At 43.7% G+C, this 17,167-nt stretch overlaps 1 protein-coding gene across 1 annotated transcript in view; it reads left to right on the top strand.

Moving 5' to 3' along the window:
* fbxl16 (F-box and leucine-rich repeat protein 16) overlaps window positions 1-17,167 on the top strand; it is a 58,808-nt gene that overhangs the window by 15,317 nt on the left and 26,324 nt on the right. The window contains exon 2 of the mRNA XM_063221400.1: window positions 10,513-11,254. Coding sequence (XP_063077470.1) covers window positions 10,520-11,254 — 735 coding nt within the window. The 5' untranslated portion in view covers window positions 10,513-10,519. The remainder of the gene's footprint in view (window positions 1-10,512; window positions 11,255-17,167) is intronic.

Here is a 17,167-nt window from a genome sequence, read left to right as displayed (position 1 = left end):
GATAGCAGCAGATGGATATAGTAGATTGGCTTTGATCAATGCCGGTGTTTGCCTGGCTCCGGTCCAGAGAAGAGCAATATCTATCAGGACGCGGCCAGACACGGGCGAACACATATTTGCCTCGTCAAGAACACTCAGACCTTGTTGCATGTCAGACCGATTTATTTATCTACTATATCAGCCCCCCCCCCCTCCACTTCTCAACTCTACTGTGACCGAGCTCTCTTTGCTAGTTTCTTTTTTTTTGCCTCACCCCATGACTAAAAAATAAAATAAAAAAAATATTAGCATCATCGCATTACTAAAGCAGTCACAGCTGTACTGGTGCTACTGGGGAATGACGGCATGCTATTGCTATCTGAAGCGTCACAATTAAATATTGATCATGTTCAGTCTGCTCTGCTGCTCTGAGTTCCTCTTTTTGTTTTTACTGTTATGCTGACGCGTGTGTGTGTGTGTGTGTGTGTGTGTGTGTGTGTGTGTGTGTGTGTGTGTGTGTGTGTGTGTGTGATTGGAGCACATCTGTCTTGTCCTGACTTCCTGTACCTTGTGTCCCATGTCTGTGGGTTTCCTCCTTTCTTACCTCTACTTACCTACTCCTTCTTGTACAGTTTGTTATGTGGTGTGTGTGTGTGTGTGGTGTGTGTGTGTGTGTGTGTGTGTGTGTGTGTGTGTGTGTGTGTGTGTGTGTGTGTGTGTGTGTGTGTGTGTGTGTGTGTGTGTGTGTGTGTGTGTGTGTGTCTGTGTGGGACTCCTTCTCAGCAGCTCTCCGTGGTGCTGAAGTTGCAGGGAGTATGCTACAATGGCAGAGTGCAGTAATTGTGTGTGAAACATAAAAGAATGGCCTTAGTATTATCCTACTACCCACTGAAAGTATAATAATTGATTCATTTAACTTTAAATGAATTAACAATAATTAAAAGATAAATTATATAAATAATGCAATGAAGTAAAAGATCTAGCCACAACAAAAAGGCAACCTCTCTGTCTCAACTTTGTGTGTGTGTGCGCGTATGCCTGTGTGTTTGTGTGTGTGTGTGTGTGTGTGTGTGTGTGTGTGTGTGTGTGTGTGTGTGTGTGTGTGTGTGTGTGTGTGTGTGTGTGAGTGTGTGCTTATTTGTGTGTCTGCATCCATACATGTGTGTGCATGTGTCGTGTGTGTGTCGTGTGTGTGTGTGTGTGTGTGTGTGTGTGCACGTGTGTTTGTGTGTGTGTGTGTGTGTGTGTGTGTGTGTGTGTGTGTGTGTGTGTTTGCATAATGTGCGTGCATGCTTGCCTGTCTGTGTGTGTGTGTGTGTGTGTGTGTGTGTGTGTGTGTGTGTGTGTGTGTGTGTGTGTGTGTGTGTGTGTGTGTGTGTGTGTGTGTGTGTGTGTGTGTGTGTGTGTGTGTGTGTGTGTGTGTGTGTGTGAATGAGTGTGGAGCGTGATCAGCCATGCAGTTCCTTCAGCAAGGGGAACAGCACCATAGCGGGTTGGAGGAGTTTGATCTTTGTTGAGTCACTGGGCTAGATGATGGTGCATCTTGTGTGAAGACAACGACAGGGGGGAGCTGGAGTTGGCTAGACCAGAAATAGGCCTCTGCTGACCCCATTAGTTGTCAGCAACATGCAGAGTGGCCTGGAAAACAGGCCACTCATCTGTTGTTTACATGTTTGTGTTTGGATCGCGAGTCATTTTACACTTGTAATATTTGTAACTTTGTCATGGTTTTTTTTTTGTCCTTCCGTGCTTTCAACACTAATACCCACTTGGACACTATGTATGTGCAACAATGTCAATGCCAATGTGATGTTGAGATGTACAAACCTGCTTCCATTAGGCGTTCCAAGACGATATGAACTGCATTTGTTTGATCATGAAGTGAACATCACTGTGCTCCTATTTGAAACTGGTTATTATGAAGTTATTACTGGGTAATATTCGTTGCCTCGATCATGTTTTAATGTATTAATCTATTTAAGATGGTTTCCCGTGTTGGCTTTTATTTCGAGCGCGGCCTGCCGGGCTGGCTGCTCCTTTGCTTGGTGCTATTTTTATTCCTGTCCTCCCTAAACATGCTCATACAGGCCTAGGCAGATGTCCACAGCTGTCTGGTTGCTTGTTGGCCTATAATAGCAGTGTTAGCCATTTGGGAAGATACAGTTTAACATTTTGCAATAAAGTCTTACATGTAGGCCTATTGCTTACTAAAGTGCACAATATTTTATCTAGTACATTCAGTTCTTTTTTGTTTGTTCTCATCCTGTGTCCCCCACTCAGTCTATATCTATCTAAGTAGGATGCTTGTTTATCTATGTATAGCATGTCTGTAGGCCTTTCTCAGTGTCATATTTAGCTTTGTGTATATTGTGAAACAAGAAGCCATATGTATTTTTGTAGTTGCTCATCTGCTTGGGCATGTTTATCTCTCTATGATAGTGATAGTGTAGCATGCAGCATTGCCTGTTATTTTATTTTCCTAGGGAAAATTCCTTGCTTCGCTTGCAGTGTTTTGTTCGGTGGTGATAGACTGTTGGGAGGGTTTATTCAGGAAATTGAGTCTGAGAGGGTGAGAGAGAAAGAAAGAGAGACAAAGACACAGAGTGAGAGATATAGAGAGAGCAGCAGTCTCATTGACATTTACCAGCAGTGCCTTTGGTGCACAGAGCACGCACACCTGCACACTGTTTTTTAAGGTGGACCTGGCATCGGCCCAGGCCAGGTATAACCTTATGTCCAAACAATATCTAGGGCCTACATTATTACTTCTTGGGCATGGTATCCTAGACTGTTCTGCAAAGACAACAGGGCTGTTATTGGCGACGTATGTGACTTACACAACACTCACCTACATGTCAGACCAGGCTAAGCTATGGAAATCACAAATTCTTGTTCACTATTTTTTGGTTTCTTGTTGTCCGGGAACAATGTAGCTTTCCCGATGTGCAATAATGCGCTTTTCAGACTGAGGAATATGATATAACCATAGACCAGTGAATTCACCACTCACAACAGTGCGTTTTTGGCGAGGGTGATATTTCTGTAAGACAACGGGGAGAGAAGAAGGGAACACAGACAGCAGAGGAGGAGAAAAAAAACACGTGTGAATTGTCATTGGCCGCTGGAACGGAAGCCCAAATATGGAGTGTTACTGTATTAAGTGAGAATAATCTGTGGATACCTGGAAACGAGCATCTGGGTGAAAATGACGTTCTGTCGGACTAACCACTACCCGTGCAGTTCTCTCTATGCCATGCTTTCTACCCTCGACGCCCAGTTGCGGGAGCGTAGGTGCACCCCCAAAATAGGCAGCCCCCATCACCGCGTAGCCTACACATGAATGAAAGTGAGAGAGATGAGTGTTTGGTACTGGTGAGCTATGCGCCTTGGTGATGTCACATCGATCTATGTTTAGGATGCTCTGCGAGCAATTACAAAACGGACCGGCTTCTAAGCATCCGTTTTGTCAGCGGTTACAGTAAAACCGATGAAGCATTTCTTTTTTTCCGCAATAAACTAGGCTAGTGTGTGTTCTAGCCTATACGGACGTCTGATCATCGAATAGCCTGCAAGATAAAAACGGACGTTTATACCGATACCATTCAGCTGATTTTTGTGGATGCAGATAAAATGGTATTATCGAGTGAATAGAGAGAGCATCGGCTAGGCTAGCCTCGCCTCCACGACAAGCGTCGGGTTTGGTCAAAGGTAAGCAGCTATGCGGATACACCTCCATCTCTGTTGTGCTGTGCTGGCTATGATATGTGCCATTCCCACATCGTTTATTGTAGTATTGTCGCCCGTAGCTGTTTGGCATTTTCGCTTCTGTCGCCCATCGAGTCGACATGATGGCTTTTACATGATCAGATGGTTTCTGGTCATTTTCAAAGAAGCAGCATCACTGCTGGTTTTGTTGCACAGAACCCTCGTATCGAACGTTGAGGGGGGCAGTCCATCAGGCTGCATTGTATCTATTTTTGTAACAATATCCATCGTTTGACTAAACCGCTCTTCCCCTTTGATGCTGGAATACATTTTATTGTGTTCAATGTGTGTTTTCATCAGCCGTTGTTCTGTTATGGGCTCGGTTTTATTCGGGGTAATTTGGAATGGACATTATATAATGTAGGGCTGAATGAACGTTTTCGCGTATAATGTTTGGCTATTATTCAACCCAACATGCCATCCCCAGCTGCCCTGTGAATTATTTCGTCTTCACATCAGTGCCATTGTTGCGCTATTATGTAATTTCCTTGCTTGCTATATCCTTGGCCATCATTAGATTCAGTGTAGGCTACATCGAGTAAGGGACAGTCTTAAAGTGAGATGTTTGCACAAAAACGAAAAATGCACTGTCTGCTCCGCTGTGCACACCATAACGCAAAGGTTAGGCCAAGAGCAAGAATGATACATTTGACATCTCAGTGCAATGATATCTAACTCATTAGTCATGCATATGTCCATTATTGATTACAGCCAACCTATTCAGAGTTTTCCAGGTGCTGTCTTTTGGTCCAAATCGGTTCCTTGTAAGCTAACTCCTTTAACAGTCTGTTAGTTGCATAACTGCATATGCATCTTTAATAGTTCCACAGGCAAACCAAACACTAACAGCAAGAAGGATGTTTTTAAACATTTTACAATTACTTGATCTTTTCTGTGGTGGCCTACTACTAAGGACAGTTGTGGTTAAATATACTGTGAACCCTGAGCCTGTGAGGAGGAGGATGTGTGGATATGTAGGATGTGTGTAGCCTTGAGTAGCCTATTCATTGGTCTATGAAGCAAGCAATTGTGATTTTATAAAGTAGATTTCTAAGGTGACAAGGACATATTGCCAGAATACAGTGTGGCTGTCTTGAACCATCCTGTTGTTTACATATTATGTCGAGTAAGGGAACCTTTAGGCTGTTTACAAACAAAGTGCAACGTTCCTTAGGCCTGGTTGGATGAGAATGACACCTAATTGTGTCCATACCCCCATTTGTTTTGTTGTCTTTTATATATATATATATATATATATATATATATATATATATATATAGTTGCTTTTATGCCTTTATTTGACAGGACCCGGCTGGACTCGAACCGGGTTCCCCATGGGCATGCAAGCCCAAATGTGGGGGGTTAGTGTTTTGTTGTCTTTTTACAGAGGGTATTGGAACCCGACCCGATAGTATGTGTGTCTCTGTGACAACCTCCCACCCTCTCTCCCACATGCTCCTGATGTTGTTATCAGGGAGTGACATGAAGGTTATAGCCTACTACCAGTGCTTGAAGTGGAGGGGAACTCAGTCCCCCCACCTCTTAATTTTCATCGAGTGGCGAGGGTTCCTTCACTTCTTTTTGGGTGATATAGGCCTAATAGGGTTCCTGCACTTCTTTTTTTCCACTTCAAGCACTGCCTACTACACATAGGCTATGTGTCATTAAATCACAGAGTGCATAGTATACCGAAGGTACTGTAACTCTAAGAACTAAGAAATAGTACACAAAAAACGACTTCAAATTACTTACATTACTTAAAGACGTGCTTGTGGACAATTGCGTACATCTGTGATCCTTACAAAACCACCGCTCCTCACCTCACCTCACCTCTCCTCTCCTCTCCTCACCTCACCTCACCTCTCCTCTCCTCACCTCTCCTCTCCTCTCCTCTCCTCTCCTCTCCTCACCTCACCTCACCTCTCCTCTCCTCTCCTCTCCTCTCTTCTCCTCTCCTCTCCTCTCCTCCCCCCTCCTCTCCTCTCCTCTCCTCTCCTCTCCTCACCTCACCTCACCTCACCTCTCCTCTCCTCTCCTCTCCTCTCCTCTCCTCTCTTTTGTTCTCCTCTCCTCTCCTCCCCTTTCCTCTCATCTCCTCCCATTTCCTCTCCTCTCCTCTCCTCTCTTCTGTTCTCCTCTCCTCTCCTCTCCTCTCCTCTCCTCTCCTCTCCTCTCCGCTCTTCTCCTCTCCTCTCCTCTCCTCTCCTCTCCTCTCCTCTCCTCTCCTCTCCTCTCCGCTCTTCTCTTCTCCTCTCCTCTCCTCTCCTCTCCTCTCCTCTCCTCTCCTCTCCTCTCCTCTCCTCTCCTCTCCTCCACACCAGCTATTCATTCTTCCCACCCCTCTTGGGAGTAGCACATTACAAAAGTAAGTAATTACTGTAATGCATTACTTTTTGCTATAACTAAGTAATGTAGGGCATAACAGGGCAAATATTTACTTAGTTACAATGCAAAGTAACTTAAGTTACAATGCATTGTACTGTAACTTGGATTTTAATGGTGTTCACAGTGGTGGGTCAGAAAGAAGCTATTTCTGAACCTGTTAGTTTTTATTCTGCATGCTGCCAAAACACTAGCCAGGCCGTTCCCTCCTAGTGACGCAACAGCTTCAGTGTTGCTACCAGTCAGGTCAAGAGTCAATGCAAGTACTTTCTGCGTTCCCGCAAATACGGGAACTCCTCCCACTTTTTTGGGAAGCAAGCAATCATTAGCAAACCAAGGGAGGCCATTTGGGAAATTGCGTTTGGGATATTTTAATTGTTATGCTCTTGGTCAGACCAAGTATCGAAGAGATTTGAAAGTCGATGATAATCAGGCTACCAAAGCACCTCCTGGATGGAAGGTGAGAAAGTCATGAATCACGAGAAGACAGTAACATGTAATCAGCAATGTGTTGCCATTTTGAGTAACTTGCAGAACACTGTTCATCTCCAGCCAAGTTGCCAAATATGTTCATGTTGCTTTGTTATAGTTTTTACATTACATTGCTTAACAATTTTGACACTTTCATTTTGTTGGGTCTTTTTTTGCTTTATTTTTGATAGGACAGTGTGAGAGGTGGACAGGAAGCTAATTGGGAGAGAGATGGGGAGGGGTCGGCAAAGAACTTGGGCCGGGAATCGAACCTGGGTCAGCCGCATGGTAGGCGAGTGCCTTACCGGTTGGCCACGGCAGGGTCACACTTTTGACACTTTCATCCTAAGCAACTTGCAGTTATTTTCAGGGTATTGGTTACAGTTCCTGGAGCAATGTGGTTAGGTCATGGGCGCAGATAGCGGGGGGGACGGGGGGGACATGACGTACCCAGATTTTCATTCACCTAGATCCGTCCCCCTCACCTTTTTGGAGAAAATATCTGATTTCTGCCTTTGCATTTTGCAATGTGTGAAATAGCGCCTCCCTGGACCATTCACTTTCATATGTGGCAAAAAAACGGTATTACACCATATATATAAATCTATTTTTTGATTGGCTAACAGCCACTGAAGTCCCAGATTTGAAGCGCCATGAACAGAGCTGGCTTTATGAAGGAAGTGGAGCGAAGAGCAGACGTCATATTTACATTACATTTTTGGCTCAGACCAGTTGCTTGCTTTTATAATTAAAGTTAATCTCGAGGATAGTCCCATTCTTGCTAGCTATGATGTGGATTACAAAAACTGTGGAACGTGAATGATGATGGTGGAAACGCATGGATTAAAAGTTGGGATAGTTCTACTGCGGTCAAGACAACTTTTAAGGTAAGGTCAATAATAGGTTCATGTCCGCTGTGACGCTGTTTGTAGCCTAGTTGCTGATGTTAGCTGATGTTAATTGTTCAGAAGGGCTTTTTGGTCTCTTTGTCGCCTGTTTTCGAGTGAAAAGACATCTTTGTTGGGCCATGCCATGACAGCTGTCAATCAAGTAGGCTAGCCCATTGCAGGTAGCTGTCGTGTTCACTGTCCCTGGTCTGTATGCTGTCAACGTCTGACTTCATTAATTTTTTTAAGGAGCTCCTTTTTGGAATGATGACTGCGGTGGTGTTAATCTGTTGGATGCATTTACTGTGAATTGTTGTTAAGCGGTACTACAACGCAAACGTGTGGCTTGTATAGCGGTGGAGTGTAGATGCAATTGAAACGCAGCGTGGTAGAAAAATGACTGAGTAGAACTAGTAGCAAGGAGGTTGTCTTAAGAGCTCAAGATCACCATTTAAATGCGCCGCTTTTATCAAAAATGTCTAATCTGGGGGAGACCCCAATATCACACGCCCCAAAACCGCGCCTGGATTGAAGTTGTGTTTTATATGTACATTACTACCACCGCGAGACTGGTCGTCTTAAAATGTTTACAGTACTAAATCACACACTGTTGCATAGCCTGCTGTAGGCCTACATTAGTAGTACAATGTGAAATTTGTTGACACAGTTGTCCTGTTTAAAGGTTGAATTGGTTGGGAAAGTACTGTAGCACTTGCTGATGGGATGGGAGAGGTGTGTTTAGAAGCGCGCGCAGGGGCGGGTGAGTCTTGGTGGGAGGGAGACTAGTGCACATTCTCAGTAGAATCTGTAAAGCTGGAGCGGTTTAAACATTTGTTAAAAATATTATGTATCAAGATTTAAAATAGTTAATGTAGTAGATCTACAAAAGCAAATAAAATTATTTAGCGAAAGATGAATATGCCACTAACAATAAAAAAAAATCTGATATTCAGTGTACAATAATAATCCCCCCCGGACGGTTGGTTGTGAAAATGTCCCCCCCAGTTTTTAAAAGCTATCTGCGCCCATGTGGTTAGGTACCTTGCTCAAGGGCTTTTCAGTCACATATGGAGGTGTAGGGAGAGGCAAGGGTGGGATTCACGCTGGCAACCTTCTGATCTTAAGACCACCCCACTAATCATTAAGCCACGACTGCAATTATTTAGTAGCCCCTTAATGCACGCCGTACCTCCTGAGGCACGCTGTAATAGACATTGAAAGTTAACTACTATAGTACTACACTACTATGACAGTGCACGGGGCCTTTAGTAATACATTACGACTTGGTCATTGCCATTCTGGTAACAGCTAATTTATAATGCCGTGTCTTAAGGGGTTAAGCTAATGTAAGCAATACTGACATAATCTCACATTATACTCTGCGAACCCCAACCCACCAACAACTAATGGTACTAACTAATAGCAATTATATATATCCTACTATCACTGGCGTCACTAACGTGGTGCCCGCGGGCGCCAGGTAGCCCTCCAGGAGCTTCTGAGGTGCCCACCAGGGATGTTAATAAATAGTGACGATTACAAGAATTTAGTCACAGTTAATGTTTTTCTTCATCTGAATATGATAAAATATCTTTATAACCTATACGCAAATTATCATGCAATCATAGTGTGACTTCAGAATGATGTCAAGACATCATATGAATGAACAAGTAGCCCTCGGGTAGCCTCAGTAGCCCTCGGGTAGCCCTCAGTAGCCCTCGGGTAGCCCTCAGTAGCCCCAAAAGCCCTCAGACCCCAAAAAGTTGGGGACCCCTGTATCACATGCCGTCCCCTAACACCCACCACCACCCCAAACCATCCCACAAAGGATCCTGATTCTAGACATGCTCATGTGATGTGCTGTCCTCTTACTGTAACACAGTGATAATATTGTAGTCTAACGCTCTAACCCAGCGGTTCCCAAACTTTTTTCCCTGCGCACCCCCTTATACAATTCAGTGTGGTTCGCGCACCCCCTAAGCGAATATTTTGATGTGCTAATGGCCACAGAAGTACGATTCACTGCGCATTCACTGCACATTATGCACAGTTGTTTTGGGGAATCCTCTTTTCAGGGAGTTAAACTACACTTCAGATGAACCCTTCCAGCATACAATTCACCATACAACTACTTTATGTTCATTAATGCTGAATGAAAACTCACATACCGTATCCACCATTGCTCTATTTAGCTCGCACACCCCCTTATGGCAGGCCGCGCACCCCCAGGGGTGCACGCACCACAGTTTGGGAAACCCTGCTCTAACCTGTAAAGGTCTGAGACCTGACCTCCCACAACCCCTGCAGGTCCTGCATGCTGGATGTCCACTGGTTGGTCTCTTGTTTTGATATAGGTCCATGTAATATTCAAGATTCAACATTCAAGATTCCTTTTATTACATCTCATCATAGGTTTGAAGCCTATAATAGAGTAAAAATGATTGTGTTTTGTCTCCTCGAAAGATAAATGAATGAAAGGTGTGCATGTGTGTATGTGTGTGTGTGTGTGTGTGTGTGTGTGTGTGTGTGTGTGTGTGTGTGTGTGTGTGTGTGTGTGTGTGTGTGTGCTTGCGCGTGTGTGTGTGTGTGTGTGTGTGTGTGTGTGTGTGTGTGTGTGTGTGTGTGTGTGTGTGTGTGTGTGTGTGTGTGTGTGTGTGTGTGTGTGATATTTAAGATGATAATGCACTCTAAACTACATAATGCTCTGTGCCCCATCCCACCCTATCCCGACAGGTTGCTTCTGACGAACATGCCCATTTGTCATTATTTGTTGTTATCTTAATTAAATAACTAACTCTGATGTGAAGTGAAAGCCCAACTGGGAAACTCCAAACTCCCATTGTCATTGTGACTCAGCTCTTCACAGCGCACAAGTGCACACTGTGCACACAAGGAAATTGCATTTATGACACCCTAAGCGCTTACCCATGATTGCCCTGTAAATATACTGGTGTAGCTGTAATACTGTAAATGTAATCTGTCCTAATGGTCCGTGTCATCTCCCGTTGTCCCCTGTCACCGCTCGCAGGTTCCGAATGCTGAACATGTCCACTCCCAGCGACCTCAAGTCCCCTTGTGTGACTCGTAACGGCATGGTCAAGCTGCCCCCCCAGCCCAACGGCCTCGGCTCCGCCAGCATCACCAAGGGCACCCCCGCCGCCAAGAACCGCCTGTGCCAGTCCGTGCCCACCTCCGTGCCCACCACCATCCTGCCGCCGCCCGCCAGCCTGCCCTACCACCACCTGGACCCCCTGCCCACCGCCGCCTCCCTGCTGGGGCCCGACCTCGACACCAGCCCCCTGACCGCCATGAAGCCCCCCCTGCGCCAGTTCCCCAAGCCCCCCGGCTCCACCACCACCACCACCGCCGGGCCTGGCATGGACATCGGTAGCGCCCTGATGATGGTGGAGAGGCAACAGCTGGTGCTGGACGAGAAGGTGCTGAACCGGCTGCTGTGGTACTTCACCACGGCCGAGAAGTGCGTGCTGGCGCAGGTCTGCAAGACGTGGCGCCGCGTGCTGTACCAGCCCAAGTTCTGGGAAGGGGTGACGCCCATCCTGCACGCCAAGGAACTGTACACCTTGCTGCCCAACGGCGAGAAGGAGTTTGTCAGCCTGCAGGCCTTCGCCCTCAGGGGCTTCCAGTCCTTCTGCCTGGTGGGGGTGTCGGACCTGGACATTTGCGAGTTCATCGACAACTACCCGCTGTCCAAGAAGGGGGTCAAGTCTGTTAGTCTGAAGAGGTCGACCATCACGGATGCGGGACTTGAGGTAAAACCACTGATGTTGTTGTGCTTGGTTTTGTTACGTAACATGGGTTTTGCTTGTGAATGGGTGAACTACACACAAAGTAATATTAGCTCTCAGAAATGCTTAACAATGTTTTCACTTATGGTGAAAGAACCCTCTGTGGTGGTGTACTGGAGACCATGTTGGTACTCAGAAATGCTTTAAAAATTACACTGCAATTACATGCTACTAGACGAATGCTGTCATCATTTAATTTCACTTGTGAATTGGTGTTCTGCATACCCAGATGATATCAGCACTTACAAATATATTTTTGAGGCTTTAGCGATGTCTTTCATTCACTGCATTTGGGTCTTGAAATTCACGAGGTAGTTGACACTGTAGGAATAACTCTTAGAAACAGTTGAAGTTAATATCGATGAGTATTTATTTAGATAAAATACTGTAGTAGTTTATTGGTAGAATAGATTACAAGAAGCGACTAATGATTTAAAAAAGAAAAAAAAATGATAATGATTTCAGGCCATCATATCATGTGGTTGTTTTCTTGACTTGCAGGGCAACTTTGAAAGCGTGTACCATGATACTGACTTCTTGCACCATGATACAGTATCGTGACTTTGCCAATCGCGATTTCTTGATTCGATACAATATCGTTACAGCCCTAATCACTCATGTTTTCATGACATGTTACCCTTTGCATATGGATTCCAAATAATAGAAACCTCATAAACAGTGTTGCTGTACTATAGATCGTGTACCATACAGTACATCACTAGCGGGGATGATCTCCATTGTACTCTAGTGTGCCTGACATTCAGAGTGTTGTCATTGCAGTGGTAGCCTCATTTCCACTTGTATGTCCTCATTCCAACCCCCATCATAAGTAGCCTCTGCGTGTGATTGTCAACAAGCCTAGCTTGACAATGCATGATGGGGGCCTTGTCCCATAGCCTGTGTGGAATGGCACTGGCAGGTCGCTGACAGCCTTGGCCGGGCGCTGGACAAGGTAATCTGAAAGCCCCCCCTACCCAACCCAATATACTACATACAATATAATTAGCACCTGATTCTGGGCCCCCTTCTCCCTCAGCCCAAAAAACTGACCCCTTTGTTCCCCCTGTCGGCTTCCCTGCCACCAGGCAAAGCAAAGAGTGCCAGGAATCGCTGCTGTAACCTCTTAGTATACTACTATCACCGTGACGCCACACAAATGTGGTTGTTGTTTGTTGGGCCAATGTTTAGGGAGGGTTGCCTGCATGAAGCCCGAGTGTTTCGCCCATCCAAGGCTCACTTGTCAGTTTGTGTTTTATGGTAGATGATCTGTGACGCCAATGCTAACACAGACCATACAACGTCAGTATGGAAAATAAGCTATACTGACAAATATTATGAAAAATCTCAAACATAAAAACATAAACATAGTTACCCTATGATTTCTGTGTAGGAGTATTTTACATTTTTAAGACAAATAGATAATATTCTCTATCTTCAATGATACTTGTATATGGAACATGAAATTATTTGTTATTTGTTCATGAACAGCTTTTATTTCATTTTCAACGTGACAAGCGTGCAGTGTGCATATGAGATACATCAGGAAAAATATTTAGACATTTAGTGCATTCGTTTAACTGGGGGGTGGGGGGTTGCTGACAATAACATGTGAAATGAAATGAATCAATAACCTCTGCGGTAACACTTTACTTGATGTGTTCCTGCATATAGCAACTGCTATAAAGTCTGTACGAAGCATTCATAGAGAAGCATAATTGTTTCATGACCCATTCATATCAAACCTTTCATGAACCTTGGGGATGGAAGGACAGCTATTGTCAAAATAAAATTTAAACTAAGCAGAACAAAAATAGCAATGCTGTTTTATTGTTAAACTTTTATTTTGACAAGTTGCTGTCCTTTTATCTTCCATTTTCATGACAGGTTTGGTATGAATGTCTTACGAAACAGTCATGAACCCTTCATGCAAAGTGTATAGCCGCTGCTATGAATGTGTTATGCATTGACACGTCAAGTAAAGTGTAACCACCTCTGCTATTCTGATGATCATGCTAGTTGCCTCTTTGAATGAGGGAGTTGTCCCAGCACTGTAACACGCCCTAAATCAGACATGGGCAAAATCAGGCCCGGGGGCCTCATGCGGCCCTCTGTGACATTTCATATGGCCCGCAGAGCCTTTACAAGAAAAACCTTTGAATCCAAAGTGATACTCTGTACCAAGTACAGTACATAGGCTGCTGTCAAGTCAAATCAAGTCAAGTCAGCTTTTATCGTCAGTTTCTTCATATGCACAGGTCATACAAGGAAATTGAAATTACGTTTCTCTCTCTATATCATGAAGGACATAGACATTCACAGGACTGACACTGTATCCATCTAAATAGATTTCAATTTAATGTGCAGGACAGACATAGTCAACAAAATATTGCTAGCACACATCATTGTTTATTATTAACACCGTCAAGGTACCTGTGATATCCTAGCCTGATTATCATCGACTTTCAAATCTCTTCGAGACTTGGTCTGACCAAGATCATAACAATTATCATTTCCCAAACAGCATTTCCCAAATGGCCTCCCTTGGTTTGCTAATGATTGTTTGCTTCCAACAAAGTGGGAGGAATTCCCGTATTTGCGGGAACCCAGAAAGTACTTGCATTGACTCCTGACCTGACTGGTAGCAACGCTGAAGCTGTTGCGTCACTAGGAGGGCACGGCCTGGCTAGTGATATCCTGCCCTTCAGTCAATATTCCAAACCATTGTGGCCCTTGGGCCTAAATAATTGCCTTCCCCTGCCCTAAACAGACTCAGTACTTCATGTCCTATTAGGGCTGTAATTGTATTGTATCGAACCGAGAAATCATGATACACAGGAGTCTCGATACTGTATCGCAATAGAAGGAAGCTGTATCGTGACATGCCCTTTCAAAGTTTTGTTACCAATCAGTCAAGAAAACAATCACATAACATGAAGTTATAGTGTTTCCAAGCTTCAAATCATCATTAAATTTTGCAAATTATTAGTAGCCTATTGTAACCTATTCTACCTAGAAACTACTATTTCATTTTATTATGTTGGCAACTGAGAAATCGCGGGGTGTATCGAACCGTAGGCCAAAGATTGTCATACGAACCGAATCGTGAGTTGAGTGCATCGTTACAGCCCTATGGCCTATACATCGTTTTATTCAGGTTCAGTGCCTTATGTTAGGCTTGGCAGAAAATGTTTGCAAGAACAACATTTAGTCTACTTTGAGAGCACTTGGTCATAAGGTTTTTCTGATTTCAAGATGTGTTAAAGGCTCAGGGTCAGGATTTCCCTCTACTTAGTATCTGGCCTGAAATCAAGCTATGCCTCACTCTGACTACATATGGGTCTAGTTCCCGTAGCCTCTTACTACTGCTGGGGTCGCCGGCGACCCTATTCACTTGCTGATAATGCTTAACTCATAACAACATTGCTATGACATTACAGAGAGCCATAGTGCTGCGCTAAGGGGTTTTAAAGGATAAGTTCAGCCAATTTCAACATGCAGTTGTAATGCTCCCAGTAGGCCTACCCTGGACTTGTCAGTACCTGAGATTTTTTTTTTCTTCAACCTTTTCCGAGATCCTGGTTATTGTAATGGGGGCAGGTGTTTGTTTACATCATATATTGCATTATACTAACATGGTTATACATTCTGTGGTTTACATTTTTTTTTTTAAATCTTGATTTATTCCCAATAACATCCAATAGGTTATGCAACATCAGCAGACTAGCAAACAGTGATACCTTTTGGGAAAATATTTGGAGTAGGCCTATGTTAAGTATGTTTTAAATGTAAACAAAATCTTGCCCCCTTAGAATAGCTCAGATCTCGGAAAGGGCTGAGCTGAAAGATGCAGCATCAACGGGTACTGACAAGTCAAGGCTAGCGTGAGCAATACAACAACATATTGAAATTGGCAGAACTGGTCCTTTGAAATCATCTCTATCCCTCCAGCTCTGTGGTCCAATCATTGGAAACAAAGTAATCAAACTAATTAATGAAATGTACTGTGTACTGAGTGTACTGTAGATTTGGCAGCTCTGTTCTTCTGTGTGTGTGTGTGTGTGTGTGTGTGTGTGTGTGTGTGTGTGTGTGTGTGTGTGTGTGTGTGTGTGTGTGTGTGTGTGTGTGTGTGTGTGTGTGTGTGTGTGTGTTTGTGCACCGTGCGTGCGTGTGCGTGTGTGTGTGTGCACGCATGCGTGTGTGTGTGTGTGTAGTGTTTTTGTGTGTTTGTGCTGTGGGTCCTATGTATAGCCAACATGAAAAAAATGAATCCGTGTTCCTGTCAGAAGAATGTGCGCACATGCCTCTGTGTAGTTGCTATTCTGGAACAGAGCTTGGGTTGCCATGGTGAATGCTGCAATTGTTAAGAGATAAGTGTCTGTGTGTGTGTGTGTGTGTGTGTGTGTGTGTGTGTGTGTGTGTGTGTGTGTGTGTGTGTGTGTGTGTGTGTGTGTGTGTGTGTGTGTGTGTGTGTGTGTGTGTGTGTGTGTGTGTGTGTGTGTGTGTGTGTGTGTGAGAGAGAGAGGGATACTGGGAGAGGTACTGTGTGCTGTCATGACTGTGTGGCCCTTGTGAGGACAGTCCTATATTCCCTGGAGGGCTTGCATGGTCTCCTGTAGTACACGTGACTCGGGAGAGTGGACTGTGAGTGCTATCACTGACAGAGAGAGAGAGAGAGAGAGAGAGAGAGAGAGAGAGAGAGAGAGAGAGAGAGAGAGAGAGAGAGAGAGAGAGGGACATGCGCACACACACACACACACACACACACACACACACACACACACACACACACACACACACACACACACACTCACACTCACACACATACCCACTAAGAAAAGAGGCAACTGCATCAATGTGACTACCCTTGTATAAAATAAAGGAGAAATATATATCACTGATTCTTGAGAAAGTGGCTAAAACAGGTTGTAATCTTGAAAGAAAAAAACGAAGTGAATTACAAAATAATATGGTATATCCTCGTAGACAAAGGTCTTGGCTTTTCAGAAATGCACAAGGCCAATCTCCCCATTTTAATGTTTTTTTTCAGAAATCAGGTTTTCTCCGATCATACCTTGTTTTTTGTCAACACCGTCAGACACAATTAAAAGCAATAAAAAGTGTATTGATTTGGTTGCATATGTATCTGGAGTTTTTAAGTGATTGTGTGTGTTTTTTGGTTCACACATACGCCTTTAAATGTTGAAAATTCACTTTCATTCTATTTTAATACTGCTTCATGTGTTCTAATTTAAAAATATGTGCTGTCAGACAATGCTTACTTAATGGCTAAATAGATCAAACAATTTTTTTTAATTTCACAAATATTCGTGTAGGCTTAAATTTGCTATTACTTTGATAATTCAACAACTACAAAGGAAAATTTTGTAAGCACATTCATTTAAAATGTCCAAAACTCCTTCTTACGGTGGTGACTTAAGAACTGACGGTGGTGACAGTAATCTGAAGGTGGTGAAAGTGACCTAATTATTACCTACATTAAGCAAAATAAATAGCCCTCTCAAGTCAATGACATCTAGCATAAACACTTTATTTTTGTGTGTGCACAGTATGTTTGTGCATGTGTTTTTTCTTCATTTGTTAGATACTCTAGGAAGTAGGCCTAGATTATTGAAAATGTGGCATAAACAGGTTTAAAGTTGTTCAAATTCAAAATATAGAGGTGTATTATCATAGATGAACGTCTTGGCTGTGCAGTGAATGTATTGGCCAAGCTCCCCATGTTTTACATTTTTCATAAAATGGGCTCTTTCTTGGTTTTGTCACCAGCGTCAGACAGAATTAGAAGTAAAAAAATAAGTTTACTGTATTTAAGTGAATTACTTTTACAATTCAACGTAATTGTAGATAAAACACATG

Source organism: Engraulis encrasicolus, chromosome 2, assembly GCF_034702125.1.
Source record: "Engraulis encrasicolus isolate BLACKSEA-1 chromosome 2, IST_EnEncr_1.0, whole genome shotgun sequence".
In the NCBI taxonomy this organism is placed as follows: Eukaryota; Metazoa; Chordata; class Actinopteri; order Clupeiformes; family Engraulidae; genus Engraulis; species Engraulis encrasicolus.
Note: the sequence above shows the minus strand (reverse complement) of the source record. Positions and strands in the feature narration are given on the sequence as shown.